Raw genomic sequence first — 26,235 nt, forward strand, 5'->3', positions numbered from 1 at the left:
TATCAAGGCTAAACTTTTTATCTTGTCTGGGCTTTGTTATTTTTGAACGTGGCCCAACTCTGTTTTATTTTCTTTCTCATAATCAGCAGCAGTTTGCGGTTTATAGCTATACCATGCGTTTGTGTTTTCAGCTGTCTGTTCAGTGTTTGCAGAATGTAATCATAACCAGTGCGCAAGAGATTAGCGGCAGGTGTAGAGCCAATGCTTACGTTGGTGCAGGTGACTTGTGTGGAAGTCATTCAGGTAAAATGGTATACAGCTGCTTGAAAAATGCAGCATTCTTAAAGCTGTACTGTGCAGAAAAAAAAATCAGAGCCTTAGCTGTGTTCTTTGGCTGCTACAGGTAACACTGATAACACTGATTGTGGTTCAAGACACTGGACGATGTTTCAAGGGTGTGAGAAAACTGGACAGCACCTGCCGCGTATTAAGACCATAACGCATAGGAGCAGAATTAGACCATTTGGCCCATCAAGCCTGCTCCGCCATTCAATCATGGCTGATCATTTTTTCTAACCCCCCCCCCCCCCAACCTCACTCCCTGGCCTTCTCCCTGTAACTTCTGATGCCATGGCCAATCAAGAACCTATCAAGCTCAAATTTAAATGCACCCAATGACCAGTCCTCCACAGCTGCCTGTGATAATAAAATTCCACAAATTCATCACCCACTGGCTAAAGAAATTTCTCTATATCTCTATTTTAAATGGACGCCTCTCTATCGTGAGGCAGTACACTCTTGTTCTAGACTCTCCCACCATGGGAAGCATCCTTTTCCACATCCACATCTAGGCCTTTTAATATTCAAAAGGTTTCAATGAGATCCCCCCCCCATCCTTCTAAATTCCAATGAGTTCAGACCCAGAGCAATCAAACGTTCCACGTACGATAACCCTTTCATTGCCGGAATCCCCTTCCTCACCACCAACTCAACCTGCAAGTTAACCTTCAGGGTGTTGTACACAAGGACTCTCTACTCCCTTTTCATTTCAGATCCTTGGATTTTCTCCCCATTTAGAAAATAGTTTGCACATTTATTTATACTACCAAAGTGCATGACCATACATTTTCCAATATTGTATTTCATTTGCCACTTTCTTGCCCATTCTCCTAATATGTCTAAGTCCTTCTGCAACCTACTTGTTTCCTCAACGCTACCTGCCCCTCCACCAATTTTTATATCATCTGCAAATTTGGCAACAAAGCTATCTATTCCATCATCTAAATCCTTGATGTACAGCATAAAAAGCTGTCCCAACACCGACCCCTACAGAACACTGCTAGTCAAAGGCAGCTAACTAGGCAAGGATCCTTTTATTCCCACTCGCTGCCTCCTACCAATCAGCCAATGCTCTAATCAGGTTCCTTTAATACCATGGGTTCTTAACTTGGTAAGCAGTCTCATGTGTGGCATCTTCTAAAAGTCCAGATACATAACATCCACTACATCCCCTTTATCTATCCTACTTGTAATCTCCTCAAATAATTCCAACAGGTTTGTCAGCATAGATTTTTCCTTAAGGAAACTATGCTGACTTTGTCTTATGTCACCAAGTGCTCCTTAACCTTATCCTTAACAGCTGACTGCAACATCTTCCCAACCACTGAGGTCAGGCCAACTGGTCTATAATTTCCTTTCTGCTGCCTCCCTCCTTTCTTGGAGTGGAGTGAACCTTGCAATTTCCCAGTCCTCTGGAACCATGTCAGAGTTCAATGATTGATTTTTGAAAGATCATTACTAATGCTCCACAACCTCTACTGTTACCTCTTTCAGAACCCTAATATGCAGATCATATCTCATCTCGGTGACTTGTTCATCTTTAGGTCTTTCAGCTTTTTAGCACCCTTTTTATGCCCTTGTAATAATAATTGCACTCACTTCTCTTCCCTCACACCCTTCAACATCTGGCACACTGTTAGTGTCTTCCACAATGAAGGCTGATCCAAATCACTCATTTAGTTCATCTGCCATCTCCTTGTTCCTTGTTATTATTTCTCTTGCCTCATTTTCTAGTGGTTCTATATTCATTCTCATCTCTTTTCTTTTTTTATGAACTTGATAGCTTTTTTTATCCACCTTGTCAGCCGCAGTTGTACCATTTTGCCTTTTGAGTATTCTTGTTTTTGGAATACATCTGTCCTGCTCCTTCCCCATTGTTCCAAGAAACTCACACCACCGCTGGTCTGCTGTCAACCCTGCCAGTACCTCTTTAAAATTTACTTTGGCCAACTCTTCTCTCATACCACTGTAATTTCCTTAACTCCACTGAAATACCACTATATCAGTCTTTGCATTCTCCCTATCAAGTATCAAATTGATCTCAATCATATTATGTATCACTGCCTCCTCAGGTTTCCGTTACCTTAAGCTCCCTAATAACCTTCCGTTCATTACATAACACCCAATCCAGTTTAGCTGATCCCCCGGTAGGCTCAATGACAAACTGCTCCAATAGCCAACTAGTTGGCATTTAACAAATACACTCTCTTGGGGTCCATTACCAGCCCGATTTTCCCAATCTACTTGCATGTTAAAATCTCCCATGACCATCATAACATTGCCCTTTTGATATGACTTTTCCATTTCCCATTGTAATCTGTAGTCCACATTCCAGCTACTGTTTGGAGGCCTGTATATAACTGCCATCAAGGTTCTTTTACACTTGCAGTTTCTTAACTCAACCCACAAAGATTCAACATCTTCTGATCCTATGACACATCTTTCCAATGGTTTGATGCCATTCTCTACTGGCAGAGCCACGCCACCTCCTATCCCTCTGCTACAATGTGTAACCTTGGACATTCAGCTCCCAACCACAACCATCCCTTCAGCCACAATCCTGTGTTGGCCACAACATCATACCCGGCAATCTATAATAGTGCAGCAAGATTATCCACCTTATCTCTTATACTCCATCCACTGAGATATAACATATTGATTATTGTATTTGGTTCCCTTTTCGATTCTGCATCCCTAATGCTCTGATACTCGCTGCTGACTATAACTTTGTCCCATCATCTGCCTGCCCTTCCTGACAGTCTGATTGCACATTATCCTTGATGTTTTTACCATCCATCCCACCTTGAGTCCCTTCACTCTGGTTCTTACGTCCCCCCACCCCTGCCAACTAAGTTTAAACCCTTCCCAACAGCACACTAACAAATTGTCTTGCAGGAATATTGTTTCCCCTCGGGCTCAGGTGCAACCCATCCCTTTTGTACAGGTCATACCTCTCCCCAGAAGAGATCCCAATGATCCAAGAACCCGAAGCCCTGCCTCCTGCACCAGCTTCTCAGCCGCATGTTTATCTGCAAAATCATCCTGTTTCTACCCTCACTGGCGTCTGACGCAGGTAGCAATCCAGAAGTTACTACCCTGGAGCTTTCTGCCTGAGATAGTTCCCTCTAGTAACTACACAGCTAAACAAAGTCCAGCAACTGGGATAACCTCACCTCCCTCCCACATCTCACCAACTTTATTCACATGGATCATCAAATGCTGTTAGTTGCTTTTGATTTCTCAATGTTGCTACAATTCTCCAAGTGTTCCCTGTTTCTTAGTGATAAGGCTCCACGGAGTCCAGCATCTGAGGAAGGACTAGAGGATCCATCTTTTCAGGCTGGTTATTCCCACTTGTGGATACATTTGTAGACATTCTTCTTGGAATACAGATTGGCTGGGAGATGAGCTTCAAGAATAGGGTGGTGGAGGAGGGTGATGTAAATAGAAGGCTGCTTCATCTCCAGTTATTTGGTGAACCGTTTCCTATATGAACATTTTTACTGAAATTTTCCAGTTACATCTGGCATAGTGACAACCTCACAACGGAGTGAGGAATGCATAGCTACTGGCTGTCAAGGTGATCATAGATATTAACTTTAATGCAACAAGCTCCTTCCAAACTGGAATTGCAGATTTTTTTTTATAATGCCTTTCTAGTGTTGCATGAGTGAGGTAACTGCTATGCTTTATTCAAACTCAGGTAATTATTGTCAAAAGCAATAGATACAGAATATTCCACTATTTCTATCCCCTTGGTTATTTTCAGAGGCTATGAATTTTTTTGATCCTCTTTGGTGAAAACCTTTCACAGCATCCTCAAAATCAATTGGGATTTATAACCAATAATGGGATAATTTTCATAGTTCAATAATAGCCATTTTTTACAGCATGATAATGTTTTGCATTTTGTCTTCTCCTGTATGATATGCAGTTTAAAATTTATAACCAGTCATTTGCCACAAGACTAGTGCCTCACTTTATTAGGGCTTGCCAAATCAGACGATTTCCATTTACATTAAAGAAGCTGTTAGTTCAAACCTGGCTCCATATTCCTTCCTCTGTCAAATCATGGAAAAATTACTTCAGTGGAATTGTTAGATATTTTTCCCAATTAATTTAACAGTCATGTGACTTGCTAATCATTCCAAAGTTGTAACAAGCAACAGAGTGGATTATTTGCATTTTTTAGTTCTTGGACAATAGTCGGACATGCAGACCACTAAGCGCAATAGAGATCCCATCCAGTTTACATGTCACTGGCCAACGGCTCATGGATGGTATGGATAGGAGCTTCTCAGATCCATTTCATCAGATCATCTAATGCTGTTCAATAAAAATGGAGTGACAGGTCTAGAACCCAGTCAGCCAGTCCAGCTACAAATTCTTAAACTCTCATTTCCAGTGTATTTGTTGACTGATAAATTGAAATGACCAGAAAGCTACTTTTATGACCATTACTCAGATACTCTTCTCAAAAGCATAACAGTGACAGCCTCGTTATGAGTCAGATTAACATTGACGTGATACGAAGGAGTATTACCCCTATTAAATATCCTTTTTTTTATTCCTTCTAATTAAATTCTGTAAATACTCCAGTGGTTAGCATTCAAATGGGGTTATATTCCTGCATTTGTTTTTCTCTAAAGAGGAAATTTTGTTCTTTTCAGTATGGTGAGGGTCCATCAATAAGTACCTTTACCATTCCGGGACATGCCCTCTTCTTGTTACTGCCATTCCTATTCAGATTCATTTATTTATCACATATACATTGAAACTTACAGTGAAATGTGTTGTTTGTGCCAACAGCCAGCTCAACCTCTGGGGGTAGCACATAAGTGCTGCCACATATTCCTACGCCATCATAGCTGGTCCATAGGATTCACAGAATACATCGTCAACAGTAACAACAACAGAACAACTGCCGCCAAACATGCCAATGACCTCCTTCTCACTCACCCATGCACACACCGAGAGAGTCCTCTAACCGTAGGACAGGCCTTCTCTGGGCCTCCAGCCTTCAGTCTCGCAGAGATCAAAGAGGAGGTGCAGGAGCCTGAAGCCCCACACTCTAATGTTTTAGGAAAAGCTTCCTCCCCTCTGCATAAGATTTCTGAAGAGTGCATGAACATTAACTTGTGATTCCTCTTTCGCACTATTTATTCCGGTTTGCAACTTAGAGTAATTTGTGTATTCCACTGCACTGCTGCCACACAACAACAAAACTAGTGACATACGTCAGTGATAATAAATCTGACTCTGATGCAGCACTTGATAGGTCTCTTGGGTATTAAAAGAGAAATATACAGCAAACCATTTCAGGAAGCAGAACATTCTTTAAGTTTCTTGTTTAAAAAGAATATGCCAGGGTGCATGATAAGTTGCAAAACAGTGCAAACATTTTCAATGTATCTGGTTGAATGAAAAGCAGATCAAACAGAATTACAGCTGGGTCTTCAATTAAAAGAAATAATGATGCTCCTTAGGGGAAACAGCCAGGACTATTCATTCATTTTAATCTATTTTACAACACAGTAATGGTTATTTTTAGTTTATGGAGAGAGGCGTTTTGTACCAAAAGGATATAATTTACCTTTCAGACATTAAACATGTCTTTCCCTTTTTATATGAGATTTTCAGTACTTGGTCTCAGCATGATTGGCATTTTCTGTTCAGGGGAAGTATTTTGCTTTCATGACAGACAATGGGGAGGAATTCACTTCTGTAGAAATAATAACTGCTGAACAAATTTATTATACACCAAAATAGACTAATTTTTGTGCATTGTGAATCAGACAGAATCAGATTGGGGAATGAATAGGCAGAGTGTCATTTCATGGGAACATTTTTATAATAAAATGTTTAGTGAGGATGCATTTATTTGACTTTTTAAAATTTCTTTTAGCATTAATATTATTTGAAGTGAATTTCCTAAACTCCTATAACAAATACGCACACAGTAGCCGCTTAATTAGGTATAGCAGTACACCTGCTCGTTAATGAAAAATGTAATCACCTAATTATGAAACTCAATGCATAAAAGCATGCAGGCATGGTCAAGAGATTCAGTTGTTGTTCAATCCAAGCATCAGCATGGGAAAAAATCTGATCTAAGTGTCTTTCATTGTGGAATGGTTGATGGTGCCAGACAGGATAATGCAAGTATCTCAAACTGCTGAACTCCTGGAATTTTCATGTGCAACTGTCTCTAGAGTGAATGGTCCAAAAACACATCCAGTGAGTGGCAGTTCTGTGGGTGAAAACACATTGTTAATGAGAGAGGTCAGAAGAGAACGGGCAGGCTGGTTCAAAGTGACAGGAAACAACAGTAACACAAATAGCCACACGTTACAATAGTGGTGTGCAGAAGAACAGATAGGAGCGCCCAACACATTGAAACCTGAAGTTGGATGGGCTACCGCAGCACATGATCATGAGCACCTACTCAGTGGCCACTCTATTAGGTGCAGGATGTACCTAATAAAGTGGCACTGTGTCTATAGTCATTGGCTTATCTGCTTTTCACTTCTTCAGTGGAATTTCCATTTTGTCTTAGGTAATTGTGGATCAGTAGAATGTAAATAGATAGGCACTCGTGGTCACGTTGTAGGCTGTCATACATCCAAAAAAGAAATCAGCTTCTCTTGGTGGAGCATGGCAGAGAATAGGCAAGTATTGATTATAGCGAAGTTTGTGCTGCTTTCATGATCAGAGATCATGTGGTGCAATTAGGATGAGAATGATTAGTTCTTGGAAGGGTAGCTTCATGGAGCACCAGTCCAAGGGAGAACTTTACACCTCAGGGGAGAAAATAAATGGCTGACTTGTCCAACAACACTAACATCTCTCATTAACCGTTCACCTTACAGTGATCATTGAGAAGATTGTAGCCTTAATTGTCCATTCTTTCTGGCTGATAGATGTGGTAAATAGGGAGTTTCTTAGATAAAAATTTAAAAACTTTCATCAAACTATTGTATATTACAAACCCTTTTAAAAGTCTTAATTAACAAAGAAAATACAGTAGATATTGGTTACATTAAAAGAAATTAAGATTAATTTTGTGGAACATCTCAAATACTAACAGCAAGTTAGATATGACAATAAAAATGTTTCCACAGTATCCTGTATGTAGGTGATGATGCTGGAAACCCAGGAATAAATTTCAATGCCATCTACATCATTAGTGTTTATAATGTTAATCTTGACTGTAATGGTAAATTCAAAAACACAATTAGACTTCCACATTTTAAGCTTATTCACAGTTTTAAGAAAATTAACTATCAATTCAGTCACATAAGTTTGTGCAATTGTAAATAATTTCTTTCTCCAAAGTGAAGGTCCTAAAAAATCACTTCAAGGCCATTTCACATCAATTTGGAAATTTAATTGTTTTTTAAATCCTGCATGCTTTTTTGCAAAGTTGAGGACATTTTCTCCCCCCCACCCAGCTACCTGCAGTCCCTACTGAATTTATCCTTGGAGAAGAGGATTGGGCAGTTTATATTCTTCAAACAAAACTTTCAAGAAAGGATCCATAACCCAAAGGACTGGTGGCATTCCTCTGCTGGCTCCTTTTGCTGTGCCCCAATATCTCCAAACAATCAGATTTCCTAAATTATATTCAAAATAATAAAAGCACCATGTAAATAAATTCAAGGCAAGTGATACAATACGAATTCTGATCTTCAATTTAAACCACTCAAGCCGTATTTGGGATTATGAATCTGACCCCTGCAAATGTTTATTTATCTTTTGTAATGTATTTACATAGATTCATTATTTTACATGCATGTTTTATTGGAAAACATAATGTTTAGCTTAACAAGCTTATTCACCTTTTCTTTACATGTGAATTAAAGCTATTTTTAAGGTGTACAATTCCATAAATCATACAGTCTGCACTTGGGAAGACAATTTCAGTTTAATATTTGTAATACTAAATTCAAATTTAATTAAATTCAGCTCATTGATAATTTCCTTTTAGCATTATTTTTATTGCTTTATAATAATTGTATAGTTATCCCATGACATTTGCTTGAATCTATGGCTACTGGTTCAGCACATTCTTTTAACACCTCTCTGTAATCTGTCCAGTCCACTGAATAGCAATGACTTCTGTAGTACATCAGTTTCAGAAAGTGGAATTTTTACTAGACAGCTATTGTGACATATTGGGTCAGTCAGAAATGAAAGATATTCATGCAAGCATGCAATACTTGTAATGAAGTCTCACTCTGACCTTCTGTATGATTGATTCTGTAATTTAGTTTTCTCAGGCTGTGCCAGAAATGAAATGAAATCGTGTTGAACAAGTTCTGAATACCCACAGTGCACCACAAAAAATCTTCAGCCCAAGAGGCTTGAGGGGCAACAGCTGAGCGATTTATCTCTGTGCTATTATAGGCTTTGCTAGCATTCAGAATTTCATTTTTCTCATTTGGTTTAAGAGCTTAATTCTGCAGGTAGTTGTGAAGGGGGGGGGGGGGGGGGGTTAAAAAAAAGTAAAACACAGTTCACATATAAATTGCCCGAACAGGAGTATGTGCAGAGAGCTGATAAAATGTCTGAATAGAGCTGACCTTTCATGTTGCTGAAAGTTGCTGGGGGATTCATCCTCATAATTACCATATAGATTATTTTATTCCTCTTCTGCAATGAAACATTTCAGAGAGCAATACTGCTGATTGAATGAAAATTGAACTTGTTAACAGTCTTTCCAGCTTTGACTTAGATGTGCTAGGGGACTCTGGTGTATGTTATGTGAGGTTAGTTTTAATGAATTCTGATATTAACTCAAAAGGAGCAGTGAATGTCAGAGTGATATGCATTTTCCTATAGTCCTCACATATAATGCAGGAGATTTCACTTAAGTATACATACTTAATGCAAAAGATTTCACTTAAGTATACATATTATAATATTGAAGGCAATAGTCTGCACAATATTCAGAACACCGGTTTTTATACTTGATCTGTCCCAGTAAATTGTATATAAGGGAGTTTACGTTCCATGATTTTCACTGACAATATTCCCCTTTTCCATGTTTCCCGGCAAGACTATAGCTGAGGTTGCAATCCTCATTTTAATTGAAATGTGAATTGATGCAGCTAATAGCACACTAAAAAGGAAAATTGCTTTATATATCAAACATATTGGAGTGTAGTTGTACTTGTATGCCAAATCCTGTTAGTGAATATTCATTAGGGTTAAAAAGAAATTGTTTTCACACTATAAACGTGGAGCAAGCATTTATCTGCCTATTTTACCTCCAAGCAAACCATCCAATAATGGCTTTTTTTTGCTGTGATTTGTGGCATATTTAAGCAGCAGTACAGATGCCCTTTTTTATGTATAAACATTGTATATAACATTTAAATCAATTCACGTTTTTAATCAATTTAGTGAATTAACAGCCTTGTTTGCAGGGCTGCAAGTGAACTAGTTATTTTATGCACCATTAAAATGTTTAATGTCTGGAACACTTTGTTCTTTTCGACAAAGTGTTGGCTGCAGAGTTGTTTATCTTCTTCCTATCATAAATGTACCTATGAAATTGTCTATTTTAGTGTTATAACCTTAAGAAATAAAATGGCCTGCAATTATCGTATTTCCCTCAATTTGACATTTAACAAAGTTAAAAAGGTTGATGGAAAATTGAGTGACTGAAAATTCATTATCAACAACAAAGATATCAGTCGAGGGAAAAAGTACAAGGATAATGATGGGAGAAACCAGAAATAATGCCTTTGGGTGCTGCAAATGTTCATCTTAAGAAACTGAACATTTTCTAACTTGCTCAGTGACAATTCTAGCTGATAGTACTCAATAACAATCGCACTTAATTCCACTCACTGACAATTCACACTGCTTGCTTGTGCAGATTAAAATATTTTAGAAAAAGCATTAATAATTTTCATGGAAGCTGCTATATTTCATATTTACTCCATAACATTCACTTTTGATTCCAAGAGCTGATCTTCAATGTGGATCATCTATTGATTTTGTTAGCCACAACTTAATTTGTGAGGTTTGTGAACACGAAGATCCCCCAGTTATTCATAATTATGTCAACATCAGGTCTCCAAGTTTATAGAGATACATATTGAGGTTTTGCATCAACATGTTGTTATATTTGAATATTTTAATAAAACGTATCAAACACTACAAAGCATCAGAAAATGGGATGAGTTGTCTGTATACAAGCTTCTTCTATAAAACCCTCAACAATGTGTCTGCTGGATTGTGGTTCCTGCCTCATTACTATAAGGGATGTGTGAAGTATAGATTTCTTATACAAAATACAATCACTTCTCTCCCAAGTTTGACGAGAAAGCCCCTGCATGAAAAAGAGTTCTAATGCAACATCGTCCTCTACTTCCACCCGTGCAGAAATTAACCACAAACATTCTGAAGGTCTTTGTTAAGTGTTAAGTGTTAAGTGTTAAGTGTTCTGTTTCTAATTTTCCATTTTAATCTGTATCAAAGTTGGCTGGTTTATTATGCTTCACTTCTTGAATGCAAAAATTAATTTTCTGCAAATGATAACAAGAATCCATTTAATATCGGAGTATCGACGCAAATAGGTGGATTGCAGTTAAATTACAGTCTTATTCAATGCACTTGCGTATCTTACTGTTTGGCACACGAAGATGTTGCACTAAGTGCACTCCTAGTGTGCACTTCAGTAGAAAATTCTGTTCCAACAGACTATGTATTTCCACTCCAGAGAATAATAATCGGGGATTCCTATTTTAATATAAAACAACTGCAACTCACTTTGCTTTGCTTGGTTATTTATGTAAATTATATTTTTAAATGATTAATAATTTATTAGGTCAAATATCCCATGGACAGAATATGCCTCTAGTAGCAATGACAAAGGACGAATTCATTGGAGAACTCCAACTAAAACATGCCTCTTGTACACACAATCTCATTTATGGGTCAGTAATATTACATGAGAGCAATCTCCACAGTAAGCCCAATTATAGTTTGGCCTAATGGAATAATTGATATTGTCTCATAACCAGAGTACATCATTTTAAAATGCATTTTATAAGCAATTATATCTTTCCCTCAACTGGTCGTGCACAATATTGCCAATATTCACATGTTTCCACATTTGTGCTCTGCCACATTTCTATCAGTCTATATTGTCTTGTCTTCAGTGACACTTCTCCCAGTCACTGGAGGTAGAATTTTGTCTTCTGGTGGAGAGTGCAGGAGCCAGTAACTTACACAAGTTTTCATCTCTGAAGTGATGAAAATCTTATCAGTTACGCTAAGATAATTATTAATTGTCTTCTTTTGTATCAAAGTCTGTATCCACTTAGCTTTATTTGAAACTGTTTTCTTCTTCTTCTCCCAATGCAGGACCTGGTCCAGGCACAAGTTCCCCAGTACCACCATGATCCAAACATGGGGATGAGGTCTGTTGTTCACATGGCTGATGTTAATCAAGCAGGAATAATGCAACACAATCAGCTGACCACCATTAACCAATCACAGTTGAGCGCCCAGTTGGGGTTGAATCTCGGAGGGGGCAATGTGCCACAGAATTCACCTTCACCTCCTGCTAGCAAGTCAGCCACCCCATCCCCTTCCAGCTCTGTAAATGATGATGATGCTGAGGAATTCAATAGGGTAGGTAGATTGCTAATTATCCAAAATATTTATATTACATGCTGTTATATACTGTTCCCCTGGCAATATAAATGTGTCTATTTAAGGCTATATGTGCAGATGACATTATAGCTTCTTTAATGGGCATTACTCTTACTGAGAATCTTCAATACTCTGATGTCGAGAAAGATTGACTTTGCTCACTGCAGTGTTTATTGTCATGATTTTGATTCATTTGCAGAAGTGGTTTGGTTGAAATGCAGACAAATGAAATTTCAAGGTCAATAATTGCCGAGTTTCTGCAGGCCCATTTTAAAGTAAAAGCAAATGAACAGTTCCATTGAATGTCACAGTTAATTTTCATAAAATAATTGCAGTTTTTGAGTTTGCTTTGAATGATATTTGATTAACTAATCTGCCTTGATTTGCTTTTGTTCTGTCAAGCACTTTGGAGATTGTTTTAAAACCAGTTAGCTAATCTAGATCAAGAAAGGACTGCTACTGTTTGATTGCCTAAAGCTTTGATCTGCTGTTGCTAAATCCTGCTTGATTCAAAAGTATACTGTACGTTTAAATGCCTAAAGCCATTTCATATATTGTCATTTCTTTTTGATTTATCTAATACTAAATGTACAAATATTTGTTCTTTCAATTTACCATGGTTGGGAGAATTACATTCTTAAATGAATGATCATTTTTCAACTTAACTTAGTCCAAAGCACTTACAAATTCTTACAGTTTTAATCGCCTTGAAGTGAGCACTTTGTGTAATGGACCATTTTTCTTGTGACCCATTTCAGGTTAGTGTAGAGAAACGAGCTGCGGTTGATTCAGGAAAGAAACCCAAGACACCAAAGAAGAAGAAGAAGAAAGATCCCAATGAGCCCCAGAAGCCAGTGTCGGCTTATGCTCTGTTCTTTAGAGATACTCAAGCTGCCATCAAAGGGCAGAACCCCAATGCCACTTTTGGAGAAGTTTCTAAAATTGTAGCATCAATGTGGGACAGTCTAGGAGAGGAACAAAAACAGGTAACTCCTAGATTTTCTTTATAGATCTTGATGGAGTTGCAACCAATCATATCTTCAGCAACTGAAATAGATTTGATAATGCAGCTGGATTGTAGTAATGTATTGGAACTGATACTGATAATACCACAGGGCAATTTTAAGCATGATATTAGTATGTAGCTAGCATTTTTCCCATCTTCTGGGGTACAAATATTTACAAGTAGTAAAAATCAACATTGTCAAATTCCAAAAGTCCATGGCTTATACAAAGGTCCTGACAAAATTGAAGGTAACAAATGTAAACCCAGTATTTTTTAAAAATATGTTAGTGAGGAAGTGTGGAACTACAAATTAGTTGAACTAGCAATTGGTAGTAAGGAAAACATTAGAATCTATTATTATGGAAGTGCTATCACAGCATTTAGAAAATAATAGGATTAGGCAGTGTTGGCATGAATTAATGAAAGGGAAGTCATGTTCAACAAAACCTTGAGTGCTTTGTGGTTCTCAACAGCAAAATAAGGGTAGATTAATACATATGGTGTATTTGGACTGTCAGAAGACTTTCAATAAGCTGTCAAGAAAGAGCTTGTCAAACAAAATGAGGTTACATAGAATTGAGGATGATATACTGGATTGGTTTGAAGATTGAAAATGGAGGGTGGGAATAAAGTTATTTTTGCAGTTAGGAGTATAAGAGTAGTCCGGGCCCTGCTCATCTTCTACTCTAATTTGCACTGGGTCCTTTTAAATCATCTAAATCTGATGAACAGGATAAGGAAACTAAGTGCAACACATCCACATTAGCTGATGATATCACATTGTGTTGTAGAATGAGTTATGAGGAGAATACTGAGAGACTTCTGGGGATATAGACTGGCTAAGTGAATGGACAAGGAGAGAGCAGATGGAATATTGTGCTGAAAGATGCAAGGTCATCCACTTTAGTAGAAAAATAGATAAGTAGAGTTTATCTTCTGTGTTGACAGTTGAAAGGTGAAGTCTTCAGAAGGACCTCAGAAACAATAGACAAGTAGGAAGAAAAGTGATTTGTTTTTCCTTTGTTGCATGGACCTGAAGTTATATAGGACCCTTGTGAATATTGTTCAGGTCTGGTTTCCCTGCTAATGATAAAGGAACTACAACAAAGATTTACTACATTGATTCCTGGGATGGGGTAATTGTTCTATGAGGAGACAAAGAGGTAGACTGGGCTTATACTGTCTTGACAACACACACAAAATACTGGAGGAACTCAGCAGGCCTGGCAGCATCTATGGGGAAAAATGTACAGTTGTCGTTTCAAGCCAAGGCCCTTCAGCAGAACTTGTTTGTCTTGCACTGTCTTGAGTTTGAAGAACTGAAAGGTGATCTCATTGAAATATATAGAACTCCTATGGGCTTGGCAAGATGCTTGGAGAGACATACCTGGCTGTTGTGTCTAGAACCAGGAATCACCATTTCAAAATATTTAGTTGGCTATTTTAAAAAAATGGTGAGGAGAACTTCCTTCACTAAAAAGAGCTCAGAGTTTGTCACAGATGATATTTAATGCAGGTTCGAGTTCAATGTACTTAGTTAATTAAGGGAATCAATGGAAAGAATGTTACTCTCGGAAAGTGGCATTGGGGTAGTAGCCATGTCTTGATCTTGAATGGTGGATCAGGTACAAAGAGCTAACGGACTTGTTTGTGTCTTCATTTCTAAAATATTTTCAAATTTATATTAATCAAATGCTGCAACATTGCTGCATGTTACAAAATTCAAAATTGTAGAATGCTAACAAATATTGAAGCTACATACAGTCTTTGAGAATATGTTTTTTTTTTACTATAGGTATATAAGAGAAAAACAGAAGCTGCCAAAAAGGAATATCTAAAAGCTCTTGCTGCCTACCGAGCCAGCCTTGTTTCAAAGGTAATTTTCTGAAGGTGCATTGTGAACGTGGTTTGTTTGCTTATGCTGGTTTTTATAGTTCATGCTAGGTCGTGGGTTACTGTGAGAGTCAAACTGAATTAAACCTTCACAAATCACATAACAGAACTTGGTTTTATATCACAAGTGACAAAAAGTGAGTGACAAAAATATCTGCAGCACATATTGGATTTATGGAAAGAAGCTGCATTTCATCATTTGTCATCTCTGTCAGAATAAGTTGCTGCAGTAACATACATCTTTCACCAGCTCTATCATCGGAGGAAGAAAATATAATTTATTTTTAAACAAAATTTTAAATGTAGGTCAGAAGGCTATGAGTTCAGGGCCCACTGCTAGGATCTGAGGAAATAGTCTAGGTAGATAGCTTAATATAAGACTGATGGAGTTCTACACTGTCTTTTAGATCAGACAATAAAATGAGAGTTTCTCAAGTAGGTTTGAAAGATCCCACAATACTTTTTAATTGAGAGTGAGAGAGACCAATACTTAGCATTTGCATATTTTCACTAAAGCAAATTGTTTGGCCATTCATTTCATATTCTTTGGGAATCTTACTGTTAGCAGAATAGGCCCATGCATTTCCTATATTTCAGCAGGGAATGCATGTCATCATTTCCCTGAGAACTGTTCAGCTTTTGGAATGATGATGCCATATCATTTCTTTCTATTGTAGCACTAAAATATGCCAGCGGGTTAAACTATCAGATTGTATTGCACCTATTATGATGTAGATCTCACCAATGGCCATTGAGCTCAAAACAATGGGAAAGGGATCTAAAGTCTGGCAGGAGGGGTGGATTTGGGCTCGAAGTTCGTTTTGAAGGAGCATTAATCAAACTGGGTGGAGATGTTCCAGGGATCCATAGATACAGGTAAATAATTATTGACGATGACCATGGCAGTAAGTGTGAGAGAGATCTGAAGATTTTGATTCATAAAGTTCATTGCATTAATGTTCTCTTAAACATGCTTCCTCAGCATTGGAATGAGATGTTACAGAGGTGATTGGAGATAGACTCCCTTGTTTTCTTATCTTAACATACCCAATTCCTTAAATGATTACCTTCCAAACTGCATCTAATATTCTTGTTAGATTTTGCTAATTTACAGAGATTCCTCATGTTATTTATGAGAGACTTGAAACTAAAAATGTAGATATTCATTGTTTAAGCATTAGAAATGTTTTCATACAATAAATTCAATGCACTGGAGAGGTAAACAAGCAATCATGAATCAAGTTCAATTAATTCAAAATAATAGTTTAAAATAACCCTTTTTGTAAAGATCTAACTTAGTCAATACCTTATACACATATTAAACAAAAAGATATTCCTGTGAATGAATTTTAAATAAACAAGGCTGTCTGTATACAACTTGTTTGGTGCACATGCTAGCATTTTCTCAATAAAGCTTCATCAATTCTTAATGATACAAATATATTCTTGTTTAAAGACCTGAGTAAGCAATTGATTAATAATCACATCTTTTTTAAAAAAAGATCTTGGCCCCCAGTTTGCAAAAGCAAAAGTAATCATGGCTTTATATCACTGTTTGACATTCTGTCTACATTTACTGTTCGACAAAAACTCTAGAAATTCATTTGTGCAGCTCAATGCAGAGAACGAGAAGTTGATGTCAATCATAGTTTGCTCCATTATGAATTGTTATGTGACATTCTTTGCAGATGCAACCAATACTGAATAAATAAATAGATACTAACTTCAAACTTTTAATAACTTACTGTGGTAAAAGAGATTGAAAAATTAGGCCTTGTTGAATGATGTACAACTAGGTTTCTTATGTTATAAAATTTCTATTACAATTAAGAAATATCTTTCTCTATCCCTTGATAAAAATTTTAGGGTGCTTAAAATACTTTGTACAGAATTTATATTTTTAATTCTACTATAATCTTAAATACATATAACATGCTTTATTTTGTTTACTTTAAAATGTGTAAAACATGAATTATAAACTGTGCCTTTTTTATCCTTGGCTTGTTGCCTGCAAGAACTCTTCAAACGATTTAGTTAGGTTGGCATTCTTGATTATTTTGTTGTTCCTTGATAGCACAGGTCCCCGATTAAGAATGCATGGCTGAAGGTCATAAGAGATTTGAGAGAAACCACTCCACAGATCTCACTACATTTATATGAGCAGCTTTCATTGTGGCTTGGCTTGCCCCCCCTGTACCACTGACTGCAAAGTCCAAACCATCATGTTTGTAACAGGCATGTTCATGGATAGATAACCTTCCGATTTCTTATAATTGGTTCAAAATTGCTCCAAATGATTATTCATCACAGCATGCCTTTGATATCTGATTTTTATTGCAGCTTATTATCACATGGCTGGTTGAGATATTTTCCCTTCATTATAGCTGGTAATGATCAACATATTAATTTACCAGCTAACTAGCCAAATCCCTCAAGTGCTCCAGAATTGATTAAAATGTTTCCAGTGCATTTCACTGCAAAAATATACTAAATAGAAAGGAAAAGTTGTTAACTACTTCCATGTCACTTAATCATAACTGGTTCTTTTTGTTCAAGTAGTGACTTGGCCTATTCAACCTCCCATTTATATTTGTGTATTTTGTTTAGCAAAATATTGGGTTGATCTATGCTAAGGAAATTCTCTTGAATCATGTCTGTAGTATCATTAATCTCAACAACAAAGGTGATATGTTGAAGAATTGATTCCCATGTCTCTGATTTTAAGCTATTCTACAGTGATCAGTAACAAATTACCTTCCATAAAAGAAAATGCAACCTTTGACAGTCTACTACTAATGATGTGGAATATACTTCAAAGCAGTAGGGAAATGTTAGCCAAGTTCAAATGATGTGGAGATGCATGATTACTTCTTGGTCAATAGTATTATCATCACTACATATGGATATAGTGGTTTATAAAAGTCACATGCATTACTCAGTTTAAGGTTGCTGCATTTTGTTCTTTTCACAGGCTGCTGCAGAATCAGCGGAAGCGCAGACCATGCGTTCTGTGCAGCAGACTTTGGCCTCGACGAGTCTTTCAACCTCACTCCTTATGAATTCATCACTTTCGCAGCATGCATCTGTTTCAGTGTCAACCCAGTCCCTGCAACAGACCCTGCCAAGGGCAATTGCCCCCAAACCAATGAGATTGTCCCTGCAAGGCAATCAGCTGGCATCTGTTCCTATCACACCAAACATGTCAACAAACATTGCCACCCCCATGGGGACTTCTATTGGCACTACCATGGTCCCCACTTCACCCACACCCCAGTTAAGCCCTCCACTGCAGCCTCAGCAACACCAAATGCAGCAGATGCAACAGCATCAATTGCAACACTTCCAGCAGCATCACATGCAGCAGCAACTGCACCAGCAAATACAACATCAGCATCAAATCCAACAGCACCAAATGCAGCAGCAGCAAATGCACCATCAGATGCAGCAACAGCAAATTCAGCAGCACATGCAGCAACAGTTGCATCAGCAGCTGCAGCAGCAACAGATCCAGCAGCAGTTACAGCAAATGCAGTTACAACACATGCAGAAACAGCAAATCCAGCAGCTGCAACAGCAGCAGCACCCACCTCAGCACTCACCACCTCAGCATTCCCCCGTTGCATCGCAACCAGTGGTGGCCTCACAGATAACTTCTCCTCTTCCCACACGGTCAAGTCCACAGCCAGTCCAGCAACAACAGCAATCTCCACTACAAACCCAGGCCCAGACCCAAGTATTGCCACAGGTCAGTAAGTATTAAAAATGAAAAAAAATTCCCTGTGAATCAAGTTGATGTGCCATGTGACTAATATTGCTAAAATGGGAATTGAATGGTATTTCATAAATTGATGTATCCGGTGTACTAATTACCTCAAGCTGTTTGTTATAATAAAAAAAATACTTCAGGATCTTCTTTGTCTTGTGATATACTGATCACAACATGGTTTTTTAGTAATGAATTATGCACCCATTAAGTTTATTGTTCATTATAATGTGAAGCTGGCAATTCAGCTTCGTTCCGTACTATGTATAAAATACATATTGTACAGCAACACATTTTGCATACTTTGAAGAAAATGTAAAACTAGACAAAAACTGTTTAAATAAAAATTATAGCAAATAAAACTGTGTGGTAATTACTATAACCATTTTTCAAATCAATATAGAAAGTGAAATAATCTTGCACAATTAGATGAGTTAAGGGAAGATTGACATTAACCAAATCAATCTATGGTTTAATTGGGGGCTTTGAATAAAACATTCCCATTAGTCAAACATAGTAAAAATCTAATTATATTATCACCACATTCTATATTTTTATTCTACAGAAATTAATATAATTTTCACTCTTCTATGTCTGTACACCAAGTAAATGAGATAAGAATTATCCTTGTGGTATTGTCTCATGTAAGCTCTCAATAGCATGTCCACTATTTGAGCAATATCAGCTTACAATTAGAAAGGAATTGGAATCCGTAAGGAGCATCATCCACAGAACAACTAATATTGATTTTTTTTTTCTTGGTGGGAAATCAACAAATATATTACTTAGGGGGAAAAGAAGCCCTTTATTCCATCCTATTTACTTTAAACTTCATAGAATGTATAGATCTTATTGGATTTAGTTCACTCTTGAGGAAGGCCTTCATAATTCATTAGTATTGATGGTCCTTTCACACTTCAGAAATGAACCCCACAGATAACACACTGATTATCTGATTCTACAATTGGATGACTATCAGGAAAATGCAGTTACACTCTATGTACTGGTATGCTGCTTTGCAAATAAAATCCATCTGCTTCACCATCTCCAGTGACCAATGTTGAACAGAATATCGAATGCATAATGAGTTTGATTTGACGAAGCAGGAAATGAATTAAAAGCTACTTCAACTAGCCTCAGATTGCCTCACATTTTACTAACTATATTTTTCTTTAAATTCTCTTAGGATATTTAGTGCCAGCTTCTCTTTTTGATTGTCCTCCCCACATATCATCAACAAGACATTTCAGGATAACATTCTACTCCTCAGATGCAAAACTGGAATAATGATACAGCACATATAGGAATACTAATAAGAATCTAAGATAATATAGTTAAGAAATAACATTCATTGAATTAAACTGTGTTCTAAATAGTTGGCAGTAGTAAAAGATATTATCAGTTGTCTAATCGTTCATCAGTAAATGAATTTGTAATTTGTATTAATAGCATTGAGAAAGAAGTACTGAGCACCTTTGTGCATACTGCCTGCACACAGATGGGATTAGCAGTTCACTTTATTTCATTTCTCATCCAAGTGCTTCAGAAATGAGGCTGCCATTATAATGTTCTCTGGAACAGCATGGCTGCCGTCCCCAGCTGTCTCTAGTGATTAATTACAGCATCTGTCCTGTCAGAAGCTATAGTGGAGAAGTCTGGTTAAAATTGCAAATTAGCACTGGCAACAACCTTAAACTGCTGATGATAAAATGAAAATTAAAAACAGCAAGTGTCATGCATGACTGGAATCCCAATACACACTGGGGTACATGCTAGAGTCTGTGTCCACAGCTACCAGCTATTAGATGTAAACAGAAATTAAAATAATAAGCAGTCACAAAATAGCAGGTATTGTGCTGAGGCTGAACTACAGTGTTTCATTGATAAGTAACATGCATTTCTCATTTGCTCTGCAACTGTTCAGCATTTTGATCCCTGTGTACAAATATTTAATGGTGTAGTGGTGTATATCTGATTAAATTCTTAAATCCATTGCTCAGAATAAATTAGATGGGAAGAAAAGAAAGCATTGTGTGAGGAAATTATCTCCTCCAATTAACATTTCATCTGCTATCAGAAAATTAATATGAATTAGGCATTGAGATAATTTGGTGCAAATTAGCTTTTTATATTTTATTGTCAGGTATAATTACATTTTTACTTCTGACAAAAGAGTAATATGAATCATATTTTAATTTATGTTTATATTTGGCTATTTCAGACATTAAAGTTTGCATGACTCATTCTGCCCCAGGGAAATTAGCTGCCTCCAATGTAAAATTATGATGTGATATCTCACTTGCAAGCACAGAATTTTTCAGTCCCTTCATTGCCTATTCATGGCACAAATGTTTAACATGTCAATAACGTACCATCGCATAGAAAAATAAGGAGTTTAACAGTTAGGTTTAAATAATTTTATTTGTTTTCATCTAATGCGGCAAGATTACACACAGGGATTTTTAACATGCTGGTGGAGAGCTGTATCATTATTCCCATTAAACAGCTTTGCATTAGTTGAATGAACACAAAGTTTTAATTATAGTTGGCACTAGGTCATTAATCACTAACTTAGAGTACAACAATCCTGGTGACTGTATACAGCATAATTTCAGTCAGCCATTATCACCTGACCCATTGATGTTTGGAGTATTATGAGACAGATGGATTAAATATCTCAGGTTTAACCAGTGTCTTCTGCCTTACTCTATTGAATAGTCTTTAAGCATTTGGAAAGATTCTTTCTATTACCCACTTCATGGAGTAGTTTGTAATACTGGACTTGAGTATAACCTTTCTTGCCCCTTTGTTTGGCTTTTGTTTTGTAACAGCTGTTATCATCGTTTTTGGTCAGCTGTGATTGCTGGAGGGAAAATAGGACCAGATGGTGTTTTGCTATGCATGAATGGAGTGTTAGAGTAGTTTGGACTGAATAGGCCACGATTGAATGGTGTCTGTTCACCACCTGCCCCCTTAGCAGGCAGTACTTGGATCAGAGTAGCATGATCTGTCTTGGACTTAGTAGATTTGGATGGGAAAACATAAGAGAACTTTGTTGGATTTAGCTCATATTTATTGATCTGCTGTGAGGGCTGCAGTATTCTACAGTACACAGTCAATTTGATTTAATTGGATATGACACCCCATGTACATGTAATCTATCATTGTTTTCCTTCAATACTGTTTATCTGTTTGTTCCCATGGAAACGTGGGATTGCCATATAGTATCAGCTAAAGGAAGGAAAGAGGCAGGAAAATGTCTCAGTGTGTGTTTTTCCTTTTGTTCATCTTTTTATAATTGTGTTGAGTATAACAAAGATGCAAATCTTCAGAAAGTGTCTCCAACAGTTTACTGGTGCAAGCACCAGTCTGAAAATGCAAAGATGCCAGGCATGATAGCATACTTGAACCGTATATTGTTGTCTCAATTAATTTCAAAGATTAAAGTGTGCAAAATAGTGTTTTTACTCATTTTTAATTTGAATAGTAATTACTAATTATTGTGCAGACTCTACAAGGACAAGCTCTCTGAATATAATGCTGATCTGTGCCTAAAGTGACCCTCCTTTTGTTGTGGAGTACTCTGCCTACCTAATTTGTATGCAATCCTTGCTGGTCCTTGTCTGTTGGAAGCCAAAGTATGGTTTTCTCCATTCCAGTATCTACAGGTCATTCCCTCCTTTGAAAAGAATGATTGTGAGTTTTGTTACCATGTATAAAGTTTAGTGCTTGACCTTAGACAGAATTCAGGGTCAGGTTGGGCATTTTCTTTATTCTCTTCCATTGTGCACTCTCTGTACTTAGCATGAGGCTACAGCAAGTTTGTAGCTTGACACTCAATATATGAAGACAAGCTAATAGGACCGAATCCACATTGTAGAGACCCCATTTATTCATTACAAGGACTGTTGGTATCATTATTCCTTGCCAACTGTTGATTCTACATTTACATCTTGTTTGGGCACCACAGGGATAGAAAATTTCACCAGGTCTTTACCCTCCCCTTCACAGCCATTTAAACATTGGATTAATTAGAGGAAAAAAATTACCTATTTAAATAGTTTTTAACTACTTCCAGACCTTTTCACCACCTCCGCCTGAAGTCCAGCCTGTCATCAGCTCTCCCCCACCAACTCCTGTGGGTGCTACCACTCCAATACGATGCATGAGGACTGGCTGCTCAAATCCACCAATCCCGAGCGTGGAGTGGGATAATGAATACTGTAGCAGCGAGTGTGTAGTTAACCACTGCAGGTAACATTTCACATATACCTGTTTTATCAGATTAGTTACAATATCTAAATGAAAATGTATTTTTTCAAGGCACACAATGGAAAAAGTTAGTTTGGAAGCAGTATGCACAAATGAAATCAAAATCTCAACCCACAGTGGTAGGCATTTAAATAGATATATCCAGTTCAAGCCCTTTTGTGGCTGAAAACAAGAATTAGGCAACACACTTTATGTTGTTTTAGACATGACAATACATCCCCTCCCCGGATATCTATTTTCATTATGCAAAACTTATCAGCCATCAATCCTTGTCAGTTGGCAGAAATCAAATAGTGATTAACCCATTGAGTGTACTAATGTACTGGAAGATGAATCTTCTGATTATAATACTAATATTCTTAGTTGATGGAGCATAGATCATTGTGATTAAACGTTATTACAATGATAGAAGTTCTGAAACAATTGCATTTTGGAACTGCCGGTAAATACTGTAACCATCCATTTGCAATAGCAAACTGTATGGAATATATATTAAGGACATGGTCTTTATATATTCTTTTGAAGGACTGGATATGAATATGAATCCTAAAATCTTTTATTTTGCCTTAGTGTAAACAACAATATCAGCCATTACAACTTTAAGCTATTTAATAGTTTCTTTTCATTGTAGCTGTGAATTAAAACATAAACATGAATTCTGTTTTCATATGGTATAGATGGAACGGTGAAACATACATGTTTAAAAAAATCATGAATTGTTGATATTTTTCTATTGCTAACCCATGGAAAAAGTGATAGGCTTGCCAGTGTCACATTCCTTCCTGACAGTGATAAACAGTAAGATGTGGAAACAAAAAGCTGAAATAAAACTATCGCTGGATATCATTATTTGCTGCTGTTAGCATTGCCATTATGCACATTGCGAGCAGTTACTTGCACCTGGTGTATGAATGTCATTTGAAAAATTACCATTGGTGTTGAGGTGCAAATCTTTTATTACTACCATTCCTGGTTGAATTACACTGGTCAGTTGAAACATCACTCAGTGAATGGGGGATTGCAAAACTGCAGAGCATTTGACTGAAATGGATGTTTTTCTGTTACTACTTCCAGTTACAAATATTTCACGAGCCGGTCTGAAATTCTAAGATGAGTGATGTCATTACAATTAGGTGGAAAGACTGATCTATCAATGTGTATCTTACTTATTGCTTTTTGTCTGACAGGTTTCTGAAAATGATAATTGAAATAAAATACATAATCATACTCTTCTAAAAACTGAAACATATTTTGTCACTAAAAATCTAATCTCAATCCTTTGTTCAAATGTCACAATCATGCTCTCGTCAAGATTGGTAGAGAAAATGTGTGTCTAACTTTGCTTGAGATTAAATCTAATAGCAGTAAGGTTAAACTCTCATGTCTTCTATAGGGATATCTTCATGGCGTGGGTTGCCTCTCGTAATCAGAGCAATACTGCTTCGGTGAAGTGAAGATTTGCCATCAACATTTTTGAGCCAAAACTCAGCATTTATCAGACGGACTGCCAAGAAGATGTTCTGAAAGGCAGCCTGACATGCTTTGTTTCCTTGTAGCTACATGGGCACAGACTTCAGAAGGCTTTCCAGTGACAGGCTGTACAGACTTTCTTTAGGCCCACCTGCCATTTCTGCCAGTGCCTGGAGAGCTGGCCATTTTACATTGTGTAATGTAGCTTCAGATGATTATTTTGTTTGACATGAACTTAAAGGGCATGGCTTTTAGTAAATGACATGCCTCTGCATGATTGCTGAAGACTGTGAGAAGACTCAGATGGAAAAACTTCTTTTGTGACAGTGATGTCATTGTGACCAGTCAAGACATAAAGTACTGAGTGAAGCATAATACTTAAACGGAATGCTAATTACTTTTTTTTAACCATAGCTCTATCACTTTCTAATGGCTTAAAGGGGAAATTAGATTTTTTTTTGTTCAGAAAATCTTTCCATTTTACCTATTGTACACAATGATCAACTTTAGGAACATTGGTTTCTCAAAGATGTAATTATTTTCTAAGTTCTTAAGAAACCAGGTTCATCATGTAATCAAGCAATCATGTGATATCCATGCAAAATCTTTTTCATTATTAGTTTCTATTTCTGCAACCAAAAAGCATTATTTTAATATGTACTGTATTGTAGGAATTGCTTTTTGTATAGCAATTTCTTAGCATAGTCTGTTCCGTTGAACTGTGGCTTCTTTAAAGAAGAGTTCTGTGCAGAAGGCCAAATGCTTTTAAAAAGCTCCTCTTTAATGTAGTAGTCAAGTTAGAAATGGCTAGAGAAAGAAAAGCCCATAAACCAAAATCAATAATGTTTAATATTTTTACTTCTGTATTTAAATTTTTTGTATTAAAATGTGTTCTTATTTAAGGTTTAATTATTGAGAAACAATAGCGGATGTATTAATGATCGACCATGCAGTGAAACCTGTTTCTTCATTCAGAAACAGAAGTTTTCTTTCTCTATTGTAATTGATCTTTAATTTCCTTATTTTGGCTGTAATAAAAAGAGACATGAAAATACTTAAGAGACTGTGTCGTGAACCACATGAAAGATAAATTTCCCATTGTGGAAGGCAGCACTCTGACATTTTTTCCACATAATTATCAATTCGTACGTCAGGGTATTACGATGACGGATGTGTCACAACTCATGTAGGACAACTAAATCCACCAGAATACAGTAGAACTGGGGAATCCAGACGGTTTCAAAGTCAAGAAAGTCACTGTAATGTTGTAGGTCCAACCATTCACCCTGAACCTGAGCTCAGATTAGCAATTTTATTAAAATCTGCAAAATGTATTAATCAGGGTTTCTGAGAGTTACTCCCATTCCAATGATATTGTGTAGTGAGCAAGATCTCTAACAAAACAGATGCAAGATTATGTAAGGATTATGAATCAAGGTATAGTCATGAAGTCCAATTACAGATTTTCTATTCTATAATGAAATGGCAGAATAGACTTGGAAGATCTAGTGGCCCACACCAGTCCTATAATTTTATGACCAAGAGACTTCCTGAGCAAATATTTCAGTGTAATAGAATTTGTCTGCCAGTGTGTTTTGCCAGCTTAGATACTGAATTCAAACCTGTAGATAATTTCATGTTAGATTTGGGATCCTGTTCTTCATTAAAAGGATTACACTGTTCATTAAACTGTTGCTAACTGTGAGGAGGAACAGGTGGATCCTCTTTTTCAAGTAGGGAAAGTCCCTTGTAATCCTGGATCACTGGTTTTAGATCCCTTTTGACAAGAAAAAACCTGCTATACATCCTAATGATTCAAAGATGATGAAAAAATGTAATTAGTGGTTTTAAAGAAAAAGGTTATTTTCTGTTGATTCCCCATTCC

At 37.0% G+C, this 26,235-nt stretch overlaps 1 protein-coding gene across 5 annotated transcripts in view; it reads left to right on the forward strand.

Annotated features, from left to right (window-relative positions):
• tox3 (TOX high mobility group box family member 3) overlaps positions 1–24,763 on the forward strand; it is a 101,413-nt gene extending 76,650 nt beyond the window's left edge. For 3 of the 5 annotated variants that reach the window (XM_059992859.1, XM_059992861.1, XM_059992860.1), the window contains exons 4-9: positions 11,656–11,925; positions 12,705–12,932; positions 14,748–14,828; positions 17,817–18,590; positions 22,687–22,862; positions 24,274–24,763. In XM_059992859.1, the coding sequence (XP_059848842.1) occupies positions 11,656–11,925; positions 12,705–12,932; positions 14,748–14,828; positions 17,817–18,590; positions 22,687–22,862; positions 24,274–24,334 (1,590 nt within the window). In that variant the 3' untranslated portion in view covers positions 24,335–24,763. Of the gene's footprint in view, positions 1–11,655; positions 11,926–12,704; positions 12,933–14,747; positions 14,829–17,816; positions 18,987–22,686; positions 22,863–24,273 lie in introns of those variants that run through there. The other 2 variants (XM_059992862.1, XM_059992863.1) reach the window with 2 other exon arrangements.
• Positions 24,764–26,235: the final 1,472 nt, after the last annotated feature.

Source organism: Hypanus sabinus, chromosome 17 (assembly GCF_030144855.1).
Source record: "Hypanus sabinus isolate sHypSab1 chromosome 17, sHypSab1.hap1, whole genome shotgun sequence".
NCBI lineage: Eukaryota > Metazoa > Chordata > Chondrichthyes > Myliobatiformes > Dasyatidae > Hypanus > Hypanus sabinus.